The sequence below is a fragment of the Ornithorhynchus anatinus genome, chromosome 7 (genome assembly GCF_004115215.2).
Source record: "Ornithorhynchus anatinus isolate Pmale09 chromosome 7, mOrnAna1.pri.v4, whole genome shotgun sequence".
In the NCBI taxonomy this organism is placed as follows: domain Eukaryota; kingdom Metazoa; phylum Chordata; class Mammalia; order Monotremata; family Ornithorhynchidae; genus Ornithorhynchus; species Ornithorhynchus anatinus.
In genome coordinates this window covers 15,992,150-16,011,410 of record NC_041734.1, presented here as the reverse complement: position 1 = coordinate 16,011,410, position 19,261 = coordinate 15,992,150, and the positions used below count along the sequence as shown (strand labels likewise).

Sequence of the window (19,261 nt, the reverse complement as noted above, 5' to 3'; positions counted from 1 at the left end):
GGGATTGGATCCACAGTTTGCAGATGAGGTAACTGAGGCATAGAGAAGTGAAGTGACTTGCTCAAGGTCACACAGCAGACAACTGACAGAGCCTAAATTTGAACCCAGGTCCTCTGCAGCATGCAGCACGGCGTGAAGAGAAGCAGTAATGGCATGGTGGAGAGAGCACAGGCCTGGGAGTCAAAAGGTCATGCGCTCTAATCCTGAATTCTCCACTTATCTGCCTTTTGGACTTGGACAGGTCACTTCACTTCTCTATGCCTCAGTTACCTCATCTGTAAAATGGAGATTAAGACTGTGAGTCCAATGTGGGACAGAGACTGTGCCTGACCCAATTTACCTGTATCCACTCCAGTGCTTAGTACAGTGCCTGGCACACAGTAAGCGCTTAGCAAATACCGTTATTATTATTTCATTTCCCCACCTACAAGCAGAAGGTTAAGGACTGAACCCAATCTGACGCACCTCCGGGGCAAGGAAGGATGGCTCCCCCGACAAATTTTCCAGCCCTCGTACTACCAGTGCTTCACCGCACTCCTTGCGAAGATTTTTAGATGAAGCCAGCAGCATTTTGCATTGCTTTGACTTTCCCCAACAGCAGATGTCATAGAAACACTCTCCCTGGCCCTACCATGATCCCCCTTCTCGTTTCATTTAAAAACATTTCCCTGGGGCTGGACCATATTGCTTGAAAGTGTGCTTGCTGATGTTTCTGGGAAGCTAAATACCAAGATGGATTTTTTTAAACAAGACTGGACCCCCAAACCAATCAATCAGTGTTATTTCTTGAGCGCTTACTGTGTGCACAGCGCTGTTCTAAACACCTGGGAGAGTACAGTATAGTACAGTTGGAAAACAGGTTTCCTGCCCACAGTAAACACACCAATAAAAATATCAAGCAAATGATTAATTTACTACTTGCATGTTATCTCAACCTTAAAGTCTAAGATGGCTCCTGATCAATTGTTTAATTACAAGAAGGCTTTTTTTTTCTTTTCTAAATCATATTCTCAAGTACTATTGCCAGGTAAGTTTCCTCAAATAAAAGATTTCTTTTATACTTGAAATGTCTACCATTACATTTGAGAAATACCTTTAAAACTCACCTGCCTAAAAACTGGACCTCCCCTCTGTGATGATGAGGAATGGACTTGTATTTTCCTAGATCTCCCTCTGGTCTTGTTACATTATATCCAGCATAGTGAACTCTACAGAATAATAAATAGGAAGAAATTGGTTTTTAGAATGTGCTGCAATGTGTGTGTAATATATAATAAATACACAAATACGAAGAGGGAGAGACAGGCAGAGATATTAATAGAGAGTTTTCACAAATAACAAATTAATGTCTACTTTCGAAGGCATGGGATGGCCAAGAGAACTCCCAGGGAACCCATCGGTGCCTTCCCACTGAGAAACCCGGAAAGCCTCCTCCTGACAGGTGCTGGGCATGCTGGCTTACAGAGGGTCGGCAGGTCGGGGGGAAGGGTGTTGAGGGGGTATGGGCGGAGGGTTTAGGCCGCTGCAGGGGGCATCCTCTCCCCAGTTTAGAGCTTAGGCTGTGACGGGACTCTTGATGACCTCCATGGAGGCATCCTGCGGTGGTGCCCTGCAGGTCCCCTTAATCACCCCATTAGTAGGACTCTAAACTTCCTCTCAATATTTAGATTGGGAGCCCCTAGACTATAAGCTCCTCGAGGGCAGGGATCAGGTCTACTATTCTATTGTACTCTCCCAAGGGCTTAGAAGGGTGCTCTGGTCAAATCAAGTACTTAATATCATCACTACTATTAGTGAAGGCAAAACACACCTTAATAAACATGCTAATCTTCCTATTAGTAATTCCTAAGGGATACTCTACAACTGCTTATTGTTTTATTTTTTTCTTTGTTAAAGGCCAACCATATAAATTCACATTTGATTGGTTCTACATTACCTACTCGATCCCCGTTACCAGAACACTGTTCAACAACGTGGGACCTTCTGCTAACCCTTAGGTTTCTGCATGCAAAACTCACTTTGCTGGAGTTTGCATTTTAATGATCCAACGCCTACGAGGTGCTAAGCATTATGCTATGCTCTGAAAAAACTTTAGGAGATAAGATCCTTGGCTCCAAGTAGTTTGCACCATAGAATGGGGAAAATCTGCAAAAGTCCTTTTCTCAAAACCAGCCGTTCAAGTCCATAAAAACACAGTACCAAAGAGTAAGGAATCTGAAAATAGTATAAACAGTGTAATAGTAACACACCAAATTAATCAACTTGTATTGACCCCAGCACTTCCGACAGTGCTTGACACACAGAGATCACTTAAATACCTCTAATATTATTATTATTGTTGTTATTAATATGTATTAAGTGCCTACTTTGTGTATAGCCCTGTATTAAACGTTGGGAAAAAATACACAAGTGAAAATCTGACCCAATCCTTGGTCCTCGAGGGGGTCACAATCTGAGAATAAGGGGGGAATATGGGAGATAGCACATAATGAAGGTTGAAGCAACACAAGAACAACATAAAAGCCCAGGACAATGGTATATACCATAAGGAGGACAAAGTATTGTGGCTAGAGGTGCAGAGTTTCGGGTCCCCTGTGGTTCAGGGTCCACACACCCTGCCACAGCTCCAGCTTTCCCAAAGTTCTGAAAGTTGAGGAGGCTTCGCTCTGCTGTTGCTGGAGTTAAGAGCCATTCTAGGCCCATCTTTCGGCCCAGACCTGAAGGTATTCTCTTTAGGCTAATTTTCTAAAGGGGAAAAAATGTTAGTATTCCATTTCCTGCTCCCTGCGGTTGTGAAAGGGGCAGTCTCCTCCCCATCACTTAGGTGGCAGAGTAAAGAGGTCTAAAGGCCTCAAGCCTGCTGCTCTGCAGGGCCCCTCCAACGTCAGAGAGACCCAGACTAGATGGCTGGCTTCCTGTTATGCTTGGAAGGGCTCCCGGATGGGAAAGGGAAGAGGTGCCCATGGTCTGCCATCCATCTGGGCTTTCTGAGGGTCCATGTGGCAATGTGGGCAGAAGCAAGATGGTCTACTGGAGAGAACATGGGCCTGGGAGTTAGAAGATCTGAGTTCTAATCCCAGCTCTGCCGCTTGTCTGCTGTGTGACCTTGAGTAAGTCACTTCACTTCAGTGCCTCAGTTACCACATCTGTAAAATGGAGATTAAGACTGGGAGCCCCATGTGGGACCAGACTGTGTCCACCCTGTTTACCCAATATCTATCGCAGTGCTCAATACAGAGTCTGTCACATGGTAGTAAGAGCCAGGTTTGGGAGCCGCTAGCGAAGCAGATACTGATGGCTCTCACAGACTCCGGACCCACAGATACACATGACATCACAGGGGTTACAGTGAACATGCAGACCATTTTGTGGAAGTCTGCCTGATGCCACCTGAGCCTAGAGTGCATCTTCAGGGTAGGGGAACCACTGACCACCCCACCTTCTCAAAGTACCATGTGCTTCGCTCCCAGGTCCTTGTGGACACAGGGGCAGCTTCTGAACTGCAGGACTTGAAGCAGGAGCCAAGGAGGAGGGAGGCGGGGCACTGAAAAATATCAGCTTTATAGATGCCCAGTGCCACATTTCATTCTTTCATTCAATCGTATTTACTAAGCGCTTCCTGTGCACAGAGCACCGTACTAAGCACTTGGAAAATACAATTCAGCAATAGAGAGGAGACAATCCCTGCCCACACTGGGCTTACAGTGTAGAAGGGGGAAAATAAGACATCAAAACAAGTAAACAGTCATCAATATAAGTAGAATATAAACAAATAGAATTATAGATATTTAATCATCAACCTGGGGGTGGACCAGCTGAAAACTGGAAGGGTGGCCACCCTAGCTGCTGGCAGTTCCCCAGTGACGTACTAAAAAACGGAAAGACCGGCTTTCCCATTATCGAGTACCTTGTCATTCCAGGAACAGGAAAATAATAAGTATGATGTCTAAACGTATTGAATTTTGCACCTGAATGGACTTTTCTTCTTCCTTTCATCACATTTAAGTTCCACTTGCACATGCACAGAGCAGCTTTCAGTTTCAGCACAATTTGGGACTTGCCTATATGAATCCTTGAGGTACTTTCAACAAGGTTATGATCTCATTACTTTTGAGGGAAAACAATTTTATTTAAATATCGACAGCACTGAAAAATTACCCTTCAACATACCTATTCCAGAGATCATCATCTTCTCCTCCCCAGCCCCAGAAGGCATTAGGAAATCCATTAATCTTTCTGAACTGTTCCACCGTCAGTCCACTCACACCACCAAAAAACTCATTATAGGGAAGACTGAAAAAGGAGACTAATGTTATTCTCGTCATTGCATTCTTTCCCACAACTATAAGCAGGAATTTTTATAATCGCTTAATAAGAAAGCTTTAAAAACAGAGCAGCCTCATTTTTATAAAAAGATTCCTTGACTTTAAGAATAAAGGCCTACTACTATAGTTGAGAGAATGAAATTTCCAACAATAAATGATTTCTGCTGTGAGAATCTCCCGGCATAAGATCGGAAACGGGACGGCAGAGACAGAGCAACAGACCCTGCAGCCTGCCACTGGGTCAGCTAGATGGAGCCAGGGTCTGCCGAGGGCCAGGCATCTTCCATCATGTGGACTGTCTGCCAAGAACCCTGAAAGGGGAGTGTAGGAAAAGCAGAGTCCAATTTCAATTCAGAGAAATTCAGTTACAAGGAAACAATGCTCTTCCCTTGCCCCTTGCTTAATGAATTTCATTATAAAGAGATTTTGCAGGTAGACAATGTGAGGAAAATCTAAATTAAGTCCTGTGGCAATGAAAAAGATTTATAGCATTATTGTTCCAATAAATCAGTTTTCCTTTTAGAGAGGACTAGTGGATTGTGACACCATATTCTGACTAATAAGCACTTGGTAATCACCCCACCCTCAGACCCCTGCACTTGCATATATATCCACAATTTATATTAATGTCTATCTTCCCCTCTAAATTATAAACTCCTTGTGGGCAGGGATCATGTCTTCCAACTCCATTGTATACTACTCTCCCAAGTGCCTGGATCGGTGCTCTGCACACTGTAAATACCATTGATTGACTGCTTGATTGGGTAGAGCACCGATCATATTGGGAGTCAGAAGACCTGGGTTCCATTTCTAATTCCACCTCCTGTCACTGTGTCAAGCATAGAAAGCTGTTTAACCCTTCTATACTTGAAGGAAGATAACGAAATCTGTCCTCTACTTACTTGAGGGGGAAAATATTTTCAAACACAAGTACAGATAACGATACTTTTTTTACAGTTATATTTACAAGGAAATTTCTTACTCACATATACATGTACTTGTCCAGCTTTGCTGCAAAATGGCGGGGCATTTCTCCACAACCATAATAATTCCGGTCATTTTCTGGTAAGTGATCCACATCGTGAAAAATTACACAGTCCCAAACCAAATCTTTCATGGCTTCTTTAAAGCCAACATTAAAGAGCATGGCACGGTTAAAAGGTTGTGTACCAGTCTTAGAAGGAAGAAATCACAAAGACAACAAATTGTAAAGAGATTTTATAAATGCTATACCCAACGTTAAACTATATGGAGCACATTTATTCACACCTCATTTAAAATTTGGCAATGAGTAAAGTAATTTAGCAGTATGGCTTAGTGGAAAGAGCCCAGGTTTGGGAGTCAGAGGTCATGGGTTCTAATCCCGGCTCTGCCACTTGTCTGCTGTGTGACCTTGGGCAAGTCACTTAACTTCTTGGTGCCTCAGTCACCTCATCTGTAAAAATGGGGATTAAAAAATGTGAGCTCCACATGGGACAATCTGATTATCCTGTATCTACCCCAGCACTTAGAACAGTGCTCTGCACATAGTAAGCGCTTAACAAATACCATAACTATTATGAGAAGCAGCGTGGCTCAGTGGAAAGAGCAAGGGCTTGGGAGTCAGGGGTCATGGGTTCGAATCCCAGCTCTGCCACTTGTCAGCTGTGTGACTGTGGGCAAGTCACTTAACTTCTCTGTGCCTCGGATACCTCATCTGTAAAATGGGGAGGAAGACTGTGAGCCTCACGTGGGACAATCTGATTACCCTGTAAATATACCCCAGCGCTTAGAACAGTGCTCTGCACATAGTAAGCACTTAACAAATACCAACATTATTATTATTAATTTATGCAGACTTTGCCATTAAGTTTCCTAACATGTCTGAGATAGGATATGGTATTAGCTTCAACTCATACATGAAGTAAAATGAGAAAAAGACTATTGGAAAAGACACAAATGGGTGTCTTATCAATCAATTCTATTTATTATATTTACTGAGCACTTACTATGTGCAGAACAGTATTAGCAGTCACCTTCCCTGCCCATAACCAGCTTACACTCTAGAGGGGATGATAGACATTAATATGAATAAATGTGCCTCCAAAGTCATAAAAGTCTGATGCAAAATCCAGACCAGATCTCAGTAAACTTCTTTTTTTTTCCCACTTGCCTTGCCATACTAACTCATCCTACCTTTTTATGTCAAGAGGTTGTCAAGAATAACCATCTCTTCATTATCCAAATTACATCTCTACCATGATAGGTTCAACTATAAGTCCTGACTCTGGAAACATATTCAAGTGATTGATAGAGTTTCCATATGATAATATCCTCAAATTTGAATATTCTTCAAGATGGAAAAATGAAGGCAGATGGTGGCCCATGACTAAGTCCATAAAATTATGAAGGGTGCAGATATAGAAAGCATGTTGCTCACCAACAGGACAAGAGCTCATCCCCAGTTCACCAACCATGGAGATGGCAAACAACGACCTCTGTCCTGAAGGAAATATCCACCAGTTTTTTCTTCAAAAAAATGCATATCCCCAAACCCCCAAAACATGAAATGGAAAGTCAGGAAAGCTATACCGGATGATTTTTCATTCACTATTTGCCTACTTTCCCCATCAATTTCATCAAGGCCTCAGTTACTTACTTTCATGGCTGACTTGCACCTTTCACCTTCCCATGAAGGTTAATTTATTCTATGGGAGCATTGGAGAAAAAATAAAAACAGAGGCGACAGTCTGCTCTAAAATAAAAAAACAATCCTTTCTGTGACCCTCTGATATTAAATTTGGAAATTATTTACTGAAATGGTCTAGCTGAGCTCATTTATTATGAGGGTGGCTAAGAGAAGTAATCCTGAGATAATAAGAACTCAACCCATTAGTTTTTGGAGAACAGGCTTAACACTCTGAAGAGCACTTAGGAGTGAATAGGCTCACAGTTTGGACCACTGCCGCAGGTGTCTGAGTGCTGCAAGGAGTATAAATTCTGAAATAAATGGCTGTTTCACTCGGCACTAATTGAAGTTTCTGAGTGCTTTTTAAGGGTTTTCCTAAAGGATGACATAATATATCATAGATCACGGGTGGGGGAGCAAGGGGAGAGTGGTGATAATGAATGAAAAAAAATCTTATTTTTAGATCTAACACCTGAATATAAGTTGAATTACATTAAGAATCAGATGCACTTGGTAACACAGAATAGATAACACAGAGCTGGTAACACAGAAGCAGTATGGCCTAATGGACAGAGCAAAGGCTTGGGAATCAGAAGGCCTAGGGTTCTAATCCTGCCTCCACCACTTGTCTGCTGTGAGAACTTGGGCAAGTCACTTCACTTCTCAGTTCCCTCAACTGAAAAATGGGGATTAAGACTGTGAGTCCCATGCAGGACAGGGATGGTGTCCAACCCAATTATCTTGTTTCTATCCCAGCACTTAGAACAGTGCCTGGCATATAGTAACAAATACCATTATTAGTGAGAAGCAGCATAGCTCAGTGGAAAGAGCACGGGCTTGGGAGTCAGAGGTCATGAGTTCGAATCCCACCTCTGCCACTTGTCAGCTGTGTGACTGTGGGCAAGTCACTTCACTTCTCTGTGCCTCAGTTACCTCATCTGTAAAATGGGGATTAAGACTGTGAGCCTCATGTGGAACAATCTGATGACCCTGTATCTATCCCAGCGCTTAGAACAGTGCTCTGCACATAGTAAGCGCTTAACAAATACCAACATTATTATTATTAATCCAGGCTCCACTACTTGTCTGCTGTGTGACTTTGGGCATGTCACTTCACTTCTCAGTCCCTGTCCCATGTGAGGCTCAAAGTCTCAATCCCCATTTTACAGATGAGGGAACTGAGGCACAATGTCCAATCCAATTTGCTTGTAACCACCCTAGTGCTTAGAACAGTGCCTGGCACATAATAAGCACTAAAATATCATTATTATTATTATTAATAGATATTAATGGCTAGTGCTCTTACTGAATACAAAAGTGCAAAGAATTGATTATAAGGTAACTTTTAAAGGAGGTTTTTTTTAAAATAACAAAAGAAAGAAAAGTTTCAAGGATAACTGCATCTTGTGCGGAAATTAAGAAGTTCAACTGAGAGCACATTCCAAACAAATTGGCCAAACAGATCTTAAGCGTTGAGGTTATTATATCACAATTAGTAGCCACTTTGGAAAACCAACACTCTCACCTGTTCAATGACATAAAAAGCAAATTCCAGTCGCTGTTTCTGTAGCATAGGTATCAGGTGCAAGAAAAAAATTGGAAGATGTTCGTGGCGATTACGAAAAGGAATAAGGATTGCCACCTTTAAAACGAAAATTGAAGATTTCCACGTAAACATTGACAATTGTGGTAAAGATAGATGCACTTAAAATCTCAACAATCAGTGAAATGTATAATCTTTTCTAGGTTTTTTTAAAACTCGTTTTAATTTTTTTTCCACTCGTTTCTCTTAAGGAGGCCCCAAATATTTGACTACCTTTTTTTAAAAAAATCCCCTTTGAATCCATATTCTGTTAGGACCTGTTTGACCTACTTTGGGTCCCTGTGAATATATTTGACAGTTCCCTGCTCTACCAAATCAAAAAGTGTTAGTTCAAGCAGTTAAGATGTCCAAGCACAAGAAAAAACTCAAAGGGCAAACAGCAGCCACTGTCTAACATCTCACAGCAATAGCCCAATATTCATCTCAACAAAAGCAGTTAGCAAGAGAGGAAGAGGAAAATGACTCTAATTCTCAATAATATAATATTTCAGAAAGGAGCATGTCCATAAATTATTTACATTAATTCTGTCTCTCCCTTTAGACTGGAAGCCCACTGTGGGCACGGAATGTGTCTACCTAGCCTGTCGTACTGTGCTCTGCACACGGTAAGCACTCAAACACCAAGGACTGAAGAAAAAAAAGTGAAACAGTTTTTTCCTTTCCTAAAGAAGGAACAAATGATACATGTGCACAGAACCCACCCGAACCCGAGAGACAATGACACCCTTCCCTTCCCATCCCTGCCACAGGCCACGCAGAAGATGCGAAAGCAGTTTCTAAACTATTAGAATGTTGGGGAAGTTGGGTACCAAGGGCTGCCTATTCTGCAGCAGCTGTGAGAAGCCTGAAAACATCCTTTAGTGGTAATTCATTCATTCGCATTTATTAAGCACTTACTGTGTGCACAGCACTGTACTAAGCACTTGGGAAAGAATAATACAATAACAAAAAGTGACAATCCTTTGCCCACAATGAGCTCACAGGGAGGAGACCAACATCAGTACAAAAAAGTAAAATTACAGATATATTAAGAGCTGAAGGGCTGGGATGGGGGGGAAGCAAAGGGAGCAAATCAGGGTGATGCAGAAGGGAGAGGGAGGTGAGGAAAAAAGGAGCTCTGCAGCCCTCGTTGTTTCTGGTGCTGTCGATTACCTAATCAATCAATGGAATTTATTGAGAGCTTACTATGTGCACAGCACTGGACTAAACACTTGGGAGAATACAATATAACAAAGTTGGTAAAAACATTCCCTGCCCACAATGAGCTTATAGTCAAGGGGGAAGATAGACATTAATATAAATACATAAATTACAGATATGTACATACGTGCTGTGGGATAAGTACTATCTTTGTCTAAGTGCCGCACATCATAATAAGTACTGAGATAGGTACAAGATAATAGGGTCAGACATAGTCCCCGTCTCACATGGTGCTTACAGTTTAGGTAAGAGGAAGAAAAGGCACTGAACAGGCACAGATGAGGAAATTGAGGTACAGAAAAGTTGAGTAACTTGCCCAGGGTCACACAGCACACCGGTGGTGCAGCTGCGATTAGAGCCCAGGTCCTAAGGCTCCCAGTCCCATGATCTTCCCACTAGGCCACGCTGCTTCTCTAGTTTTGTTGAACTAAGACAAAGACAGCACTTTCCTTCCAAGTCTGTCACTAGTTCCCCTCGCCTGTGAGACTGTGAGTCAGTCTCCTGTGGGACTGAATTATCATCCTTGTACCTCTCTTCAGCACCGAGTGTTAATAATAATGTTAATAACGAAGCCAGAGGCTTTCTCACTATATCCCATAAAGCTAAGTGAGGGACAATTAAATAAACTCTTGAGGGCAGGAGCAGCTAATAGTTTACTGTGCCTTCCCTCAGAGCTCTCCAGTCACATATTATTATCCACTCCAGCTTATTCGGGAAGGATAAAAGGGTAGAGAAGGAAAAAAATAACACAGAAGTCATCATGTGTTACAGGTCTCCATAGAAAACACTAGAAAAATGAATTTCTAAAGCATGAAGCTGTTTTTAGAGAGGAGAAGAATCAGAATCTTGTAAGTCTAAAAGAGTTATCGATAAATGCAGCCAATATTTGAAGGGCATTTGGAATTCATTGTGTTGAGTGTTTTTCCTTCACTTGAACTTACAAAGTTATCATCTGCACCACAGCTGATTTCCCCAGGCTTTAATACTGTAGAATTGGGAGGGAAGATTTTTCAATAGTGCAATCTGCTAAAGCTCGATCAGGCCTTACCAAACATAAATGCAGCTGTGAGTTGGCCAGTTATCAGAAATTTGTAAAGAATACAGAGTAAAATGAAGTCTGGGAAGGATCACAAAGAATAAACTCAAATCCGTTTCCGTAGTCTCTTGTATAGCCGTAAAATTAAGCTCTCCAAAATAAGGAGGAGAGTCATGGGTATCAAATTTGCTTTTCACAAATATTTTCTGAAATGGGAAATGTGAAAAGTTCAACAACTCTCTCATTGGGCGTACCCTGGCAGAAAAAAAATGAAGTTTTTGGCTCCTATAAAATCTCTGCTCCTTTCCAAGAATCCAAGTGCCTATTGCAATTTTGTGTACGCAGTCAGAATTCAGATACTTTGATACTAATCAGCACCAAGGTCTCTTTGCTGAAGCCTTCATTTTACCCTCTAAGACCTTGACACTCTGCATTAATGAAAATTTAAATAGACGTGTCATACAGTAAGCTGTCATAACGCTTTAGGTCATATTATTACAATTCAATAACCAAAAATAATTATTTCATCAATATGTAGTATATACATACAAAATAGTTAGTAGAGCAACATTAATATATCCCCATCTCAAATTTGTACCCTGTGAAAATCTTCAGTTCTTATACACTATTTAAATTTCGAAGGGTTCAAATGTGCATTAATAAACATATTCTTAGAGCAAGCAGCAGGGCCTAGTTCAAAGTATGCATGCAGACTGGGAATCGGGGAAACTGGGTGCTTCCGTTTCCTCATCTGTAAAATCGGGATAAAATAATTGTTCGCCCTAACCCTTGGACTGTGATCTTCATGGGGCAGAGGCTGTGCCTGATCTGATCGCACTGTATCCCATCCTAACGCTTAGTACAGTGCTTGGCTCATAGTAAGGGCTTAACATATCCTGCAATTATTATAACTTAAAAATTAGTGAACCTCACCTTCCATCGGGGTTTACAGTCCTTGGGTCTCCAGTGACCACCTGGCTCAATGTCTAAATCCTTAGAGAAGGCCTGTTGAATTTCATCGAAACTGATTTCACTCACATTGACATTGATAAGGCCCCCTATGTAGCCGAAAACATAAAGAAAAGTTTCAATACTTTTTACCATTAGGAACCATGCAAAAACAGAAAACACTCTGACCGAATTAAAAAAAAAAAACTCACCTGGACCATCAGTTGTTCCATGGAATATTGGAACAATAAATACAGACGCAAAAAAATTGCTGTAGAAGTGGAAATTTTTCTATAGAGGTTTGTGAGAAATTTTAACTTCCATTTACAGGGAGATTTAAGGTAAAAATGTGCTTAATTTTACGTTTTGTGTCTAGGCCACAAATAAACACGAAATCGTAATTTTCCTATTCTCTCCTTCGATCTCAAAACTAATGTCTCATGTCATTTTCTATTACTACTGTGGTATTTCCAACGATGTACTGGGGTAAAATTTGCTGTAATGAGAATGTGAAAAGTTACTACACCTCTCATGGGAAGCAACCTGACATGAAGGATTTCTTTGCCCTTTCCATTCACGTTACAGCCCCCAGGCCTCTTTTTTCCAGCCATTTTCTATTTCAAAGGTAAAAGGAGTTCATTTCTGCAGGAGTCATTAATTATTTTCACTGGGAGGCAGACTTGCCAGCTTCATGCTAGCAAAGGAGGTCGTTGTCCTCATGAGTTCTCAGCTGTGAGAACGTCTGGGCTTTAAGCACCTCCTCTGGGCTGCAAGTTCCTCCTCTTGACTGTAGGCTCCTTTTAAGGGTATATATTAAGCATTTACTGCATGTCAAACACTGTTCTAAGAGCTGGGGCTCATACTCCAAGTAAGAAGGAGAATTGGCACTGAACCCCCATTTTCCAGCTAAGAAAACAAACAGAAAATTTAAGTGGCTTCCCCAGGGTCATACAGCAGGTAAGTGGCAGAGCTGGGATCAGAACCCAGGTCCTCTGACTCCCAAGTCCTGTGTTCTTTCCACTAGGCCACATTGCTCCTTGGTACAGTACAAAAGAGTTGGCTGGCATAATCCCTGCCCTCAAAGCACTTATAATGGATGTCCCTCTAATACAATCCATTTCAGAAAACAAGGCCAAGTTAAATTCGGATATTGGTGAAAAAGATCAATTTTCCTTTTGAACTTGGGGGAAAAAAAACCCAAATACTGTGTGGCACAAATTAGTTAACAACATGTACATGTTGGAGTTAAATCCCAAAAGTTTATCGGGCTTTTATGATTATTCTTTGCTTACCACTAGGCAAATATATCGACAATGGGCATACCTGCGCCAACAACCGTGTATCTCCACCCCAGCTGTGTTCGCCAGGCATTTAGGTCACCAGATCCAATTGTGTGGCGAACCTAGGTGGAGTTCACCAATCTTAGTTATAATAGGGTTACTTGTGCATGTATACCCAGTGCCTAACACTAAGAAGAAAAAGAAAGCCCACAAGAAAAAAAACAACCACAATACAGAAAAGTTTGGTTCATTCATTCAAACGTATTTATTGAGCGCTTACTGTGTGCAGATCTGCATCACCTGAATGACCAAGTAAAATAGCAGTGGGTGGACATTACGAAAATAATACATTCTGGAAACTCCAACATTAGCTTTAAGAAGTACTCTGAAATCCACTTGGATAGTTTCATATTTTCGTAATCAGCACTTATAATGAGAAATGGGACAAGGCCAGAATGAAAGGTGCGCTTGAAAATGAGCCTTTAAAAAAGAGTACACATTTGCTCAACTAAAATTACCTAAAAGATATCTAATTTGTTATCCGGAAAAGCTAAGAGAACTTCTACAAAGGAAATAGATTAGCCTTTTTGCAAAATGAATAGGGTTTTGATAGGTCTTTCATACGCTCACCTATCTAACTCTTCTAATATGTTAAGAGAATTAGCATTAGAAGTAGATTTAGATATTTCTGCAAGCTTCTTAAAGACACAAATGGTATAAAACACAGATAAAACATTTTATCTCTGCTAGAAAAATCAGCACAGATCCAGATTTGGAGCCTGAAAGAAATGGAGATAACAGGTAGGAATTTTTAGAATTTTAATAAAAACTAAAAATACAAACCATGACACTTTAATCCACCTTACCAATAATGCTACTTCCTTTACTACCTCTTTGAATTTATCTAGGCAATATTGCAGCTAGCATCATCCAGAAATCTCTTTAATATTCACATGTTAGTTACACTAGTCTGTTCTGTACAAACAACATTTTCAAATGTGGATTTAGCAATGCAGCAACTTTAGACTCTGCAATAAATTCCCATTTCTAATAAAAGTGGGCCGTTATGAAGGGAATAGAAGACCTGGAGAGAAGAGCTAGAGAGGAGGAAAATCCTGGGGAGGCAATGTGGCCAATGATTTTTTTTCTTCAGCACTGAACAAATACCGCGTAGGAGAATAGTAAATTAAAATTTGAATAAACTTACTCATATAAGGCAGCTTTTCTGGGCAAGGGTGGAATGGAGAATAGGTGAAGTTTTCTGGAAGATACATTGTTGTTTGAGGAACGTAATCACTTGAATTATTGCCTTCAGGGTAATCTCATTGAAAAAAAGAAATAATATAGTTATTTTAAAGCCAATGAATCACCTTAATGCTCTTACACTCGGGAATTTCAAAACACTTTCTCTGGTCTTCTGAAAAACACTCTGAATCGATAGTATGATTGCATTGCATTAAGCGCTTACTATGTGTCAAGCACTGTCCTAAGCACTAGGGTGGATACAAGTTCAGCAGGTTGGACAAAGTGCCTGTGCCACATGGGGCTCACAGTCTAAGTGGGAGGGAGAACAGCAATCAACCCCCTATTTTAACACATGAGAAAGTTGAGCACAGAGAAGTGACTTGCCCAAGGTCACACGGCAGGCAATTGGCAGAGCTGGGATTAGAACCCAAGTCCTCTGATTCCCAGGCCTGAGCTCTTTCCACGAGGCCACGGCACTTCTAGTTTGCATCCCCGAGTCACCTTCACTCTTTCCTAGAGTTCCAGGCAGCCAGCTGCCAAGAGTTCCAATCCCACCTCTGTAGGTGGTAATAATAATAATAATAGCATTTATTAAGCTTTTGCTACATGCCAAGCACTGTTCTAAGCCTGACAGAATTCAAGCCCACAGTTTCTGGACTGGGACCCCACTGCACTGAGATATGGTCTCTGTAGGTTTTGTGAATGACAGGATTCAGTTCATTTCTATTCCTGAGGATGAGGAGAGATTTGGCAGGTACAAATAGTCTCAGAATCTACATCGAATATGAGAGTTTGGGGGAGGGAAGGCAGAAAAACAAAGAAGAAACTAAAGCAGACAGCGGGGGCTCAGTTCCCTTTCAACCCATCTACCACTGGATAATGAAAAGCCCGAAACATTTAACAAGTGCTTGCGTTTTTCTGATCGCCAGCAAAGTCTGATGAATTAGCCCTGAGGCCACCCATACATATATGGTGGAAAAACAAAAACTGAACAACATATCTGTAATAGACTCACTTAGAAATCACTATTAAGCATTAAAGAAAGATCCCTGGATATAGAACAAGGAGACTACTGACAAAAAACAGAATATTCTATTTTAGACCCTTGCTAAAACACAGGGGACTGACTGGAGAGGGATCCAAAGTGTGTCAGTTCAATGAGATGACAATTTCTCCTCTCTCTCGATTGTCTTTGTGTTTCCAAGGGGTGTTTCAGGTTATGCTTAACCTAAAAATGGAAATACTAAAGCTGCTGAAAAAATTTCAACTTCATTCATTCTCAGCTACTTAACTTGAGCTGTACCCAAGAAAACAATGGGCAGTTTTAGCCTCATAAATCTTGAGGTTCCTTCCAAATGGGGCAGTCTGCGACTGCCTTTAAAAGACGGATCGGCTGCTGGTCCTACACAGAACAACAATGCTATTTTTAAAGCTGCAACTTCTGGGTCTACTCCTGCTGAAAGATCGATTAGTAAATTTTCGGTCATTAAGCTGTCTCATCAGCAGATAAGCACGCTTACCAGCTGGAGAAATAAAAGGCCATTGACTGACTGAGTTTCTGGGCCGACTATAATTTAATAGCCCCAACAACAGCTATTCCAAACAGAGGAAGGAACAGGGCTCACTGAGTAAGATGAGATCTATTATAATCACTACTTTCTCTGGAAAATAACATTTTTGAAAGGTTACGTTAAACTGAGTCCTTGAGCCTGTCCTCCTTCTGCTCAACCACCACCACGCCGAATGTAGACATTATTTCATCTAAAAGAGCCCTGCAAAAAGAAATCCAAGTCTCTGCCCGCTCTGATTCCCCTCCTTTCCCTATCAGCCACAGGAAAGGGGATCTGGAGAGAACTGCTCCTTCACCCGGCTCTCCCCTCCTTTTCACTTGCCTCCGACTGAAACATCACCCCCATATCACCCCCGACTAAACTTCAGCTCTGTCTCCCTTCTGCGTCGTCTTTGCCCTTCTATCTGTGGCCTTTAGACATTTGATATTCGACCCACCCTCAGCCCCACGGCACTTTATGTATACAGCTATGAATTATGTATTATAAATCACTTATTGATATACATGTCTGCCTCCCCTCTAGACTGTAAGCTCACTCTGTGCCCGGAACAAGTCTACCAACTCTACTGTACTGTACTCTCCCAAGCATTCAGTACAGTGTTCATTTAGTATAGTGCTCTGCACACAGTGAGCGCTCAATAAATACCATTGATGGTGATGCGGTCTTGACTGATCTTCACAAATTTTGCTCCCAGCTTCTCCCCCTGATAAAAAATGGCCAATAACACTTACAGAAGTTCTGCTTTGGCCTTGACTTGCCTTTGGCCTCCATAACCAAACCAGCTAGTGAATACACTCTGCCAACGGCAGTTACTGCCTCTACTCTAGCAGTTCCTCCCAATATTATTCTTCCTCCTTTCATTACAGGGCTTCCTATAAAGCCTTCCCTGTGTTACACCAGATTCCACAGTGAAAGGATTAATGTAAAAGGCTGGAGTCAACAAAAACAATTCTCTTGACCATAATAATAAATCTTGTATTTGCTAAGCACATACGACAGGCCAAGCACTGAATGAAGTAATGCAGTAGATACAAGATAATTAGGTCCCACATGGGGCTCAGGGTCTACAGAGGAGGGAGGATGGGTATTGGATTCTTATCTTAGAGATAAGGAAGCAGTGGCACAGGGAAGTGCAGTGACTTGCCTAAGGTCACACAGCAGAAAAGTGGTGGAGCCAGAATTAGAACGCAGGGCCTCCAACTCCCAGGCCTGGGCTCTTTCCCCTAGGGCACGCCGTTGCTGCTTGATCTCAAATCTTGTCTAAAAGGTAAATCCAACATCATTGTCTAAACTTCCAATTTCTGAACGGAAACGGGAAGATGTACAAGCTTGAGGTGGTATCCTGACATCTGATTTTTGACAAAAACAGTACAATACACTTGCCTAGGATATTGGGCTTCAGGCATGCTAAATTAGCAACAGTACAGTATTTTTTGAAAATATCTTTTCCTATTCTGGTTCAGTTGGAAGTTGCTCTGGACAGCAGTTTTATATATAAATCTTTTTCGTATGGATTAAAAAAGGAAAATTGCCTTTTCAGTCATGCTTTCGGCTTTCCCCTTGAAAAGGTAGTTAGAAAAATCAGAAAGCCCTCGCAGCCCCTTTCTCCCTCACATTCTCAAAAGCACACTCTCTCACAAACCTCTAACGCCTTTGCATCTGCTCTTCTGCTTTCCATTCCCTGATTAGTTCTGCAGCAGTAGCCAAAAGTTTCCACTTATCAATTGTATTTTTTGAGCATTTACTGCGTGCAGATCACTGTACTAAGCATTTGGGAGAGTACAATACAACAGAGTTGGTAGCCACGTTCTCTGCCCACAACAAACTTTCAACAGGAACGTGACCTTCCCGTCCACTTTGAGAATCGTCACTTACATTTCCTGACTAGTTCCCCTCCTAGCTCCACTCAACACGCTAACCAGCAGCAGTCTTCCTTTCATCCCTGCAGGGCTCAAGAACTCCTGGAAGTCCAGCACAGCGAGAGCTGAGCAGCAGGAACAGGTGAGGTATGGCTTACTCCAGCTGCCCCTACCTTCCAACTCAAGGGGGGGGGGGGGGGGGGGAGGGTTCTGCTCCAGGCAGCCAAGGTGGGAGATCTGGGGAGTCGACGGTACCGGCTGGGCTGGAAGCTACTGTCTACCTACTGCTCAGTTCAGAGCTCAACATCTTGTTTTAGGCAGGGAATGAGCCGGACATTACATTGTACGTACTCTCCCGGGTGCTTAGTACACAGTGAGAGCTCAATAAATACAACTGAATGAATGAAATGCATGAACATTTCTAACTGGGCATTCACTCCGGCCATTTTGTATCTGTCACGCATCCTGGTCCTTCCTCCTATTGCCACCTTTGGCCATCTTCCATCCACTCATATCACTTTTCATCTCACATCCTTCTGCTTTTGAATCTCATCCCAGGTTTTCACCTTTCTCCTTCTCTGCAGCTTTTTCTACACCCCCTACCCCCACCACAAACAATCCTGTTGCCTGCCAGCCCTATTCCACTCTGAGCTCTAGGAACCCTGGTCGCTTCCTTCAATGGATCTACATTAGTAGAATATTTGATCTAAGCAACATAGGTAGACTTTCAGTTTGATCAAAAGAGGTTGGCTCCTTAATGGTAAATTACAGCAGAAGGTTGAGAATCTATTGAAAGGTAGTTTGAAAATTCAGAATTCCACATACTATTTCTAAGATGGGCTCTTGATTTGGAGGTCCAAAGAATAAAAAAAAAAAACCTTCATAGTGTCAGGTAATAAAGTAATCATCAGAGATATTAACTAATTGTGCAGTATGGCATGATGAAGTAGTCTTACTTTTGAATTTGCAGTATCTTCCTCTCTCTTGAATTTGTTGTATCTGTCTTTTTTGTATTTTATGTGTGTATTTAATTTATTGTAATCCCTCCTCCCCAGTCTGACTGTTGAGGGACGATCACCTCAGGGATGAATGTACCCTGCTGCCCCAAAAGAAAACAGCTGAAATGGGGAAGTGAAATAGTTCATTAACAAGAGCTTCCTCCCTGACCTATCCCTACTGCTTTCCATAGCTATTCCAGTGGCCTGAAAGCCCTCTTGGGTTTTGATAGTCAGTTATTAAGTACTGACAATCCTTACTTCAGCCTTTATAAACCCTCGCTGGGACTTTAAAGAACATTCTCTGACCCCACCAAAATTTAAAGACCACCAGTCCCTTGAGTGTTGCCAGGACAGTGATCAAAGACCAATTAAACCCCAGACAGCTCGTAGGGTCTCCACTCTACTGTCTCAAATGGTTAAGATATGTTTGAAGTCTCCTAGTCTGTCCAATTAAGACATTCCTTAAGCTTAAAATGGAGAAAACAGTGAGACAGGTTTCAACTGGACAGTGATGCCACAAAAATGTAA

At 41.7% G+C, this 19,261-nt stretch overlaps 1 protein-coding gene across 3 annotated transcripts in view; it reads right to left on the bottom strand.

Annotated features, from left to right (window-relative positions):
• The window catches only part of B4GALT6 (beta-1,4-galactosyltransferase 6), a 52,312-nt gene that overhangs the window by 5,153 nt on the left and 27,898 nt on the right, over window positions 1-19,261 (bottom strand). Inside the window, exons 1-7 of one of the 3 annotated variants that reach the window (XM_039912488.1) lie at window positions 14,268-14,347; window positions 13,104-13,182; window positions 11,766-11,890; window positions 8,519-8,635; window positions 5,312-5,499; window positions 4,171-4,293; window positions 1,107-1,208 (exon numbers count right to left, since the gene is read on the bottom strand). In XM_039912488.1, the coding sequence (XP_039768422.1) occupies window positions 1,107-1,208; window positions 4,171-4,293; window positions 5,312-5,499; window positions 8,519-8,566 (461 nt within the window). In that variant the 5' untranslated portion in view covers window positions 8,567-8,635; window positions 11,766-11,890; window positions 13,104-13,182; window positions 14,268-14,347. Of the gene's footprint in view, window positions 1-1,106; window positions 1,209-4,170; window positions 4,294-5,311; window positions 5,500-8,518; window positions 8,636-11,765; window positions 11,891-13,103; window positions 13,183-14,267; window positions 14,382-19,261 lie in introns of those variants that run through there. The other 2 variants (XM_029068894.2, XM_029068896.2) reach the window with 2 other exon arrangements.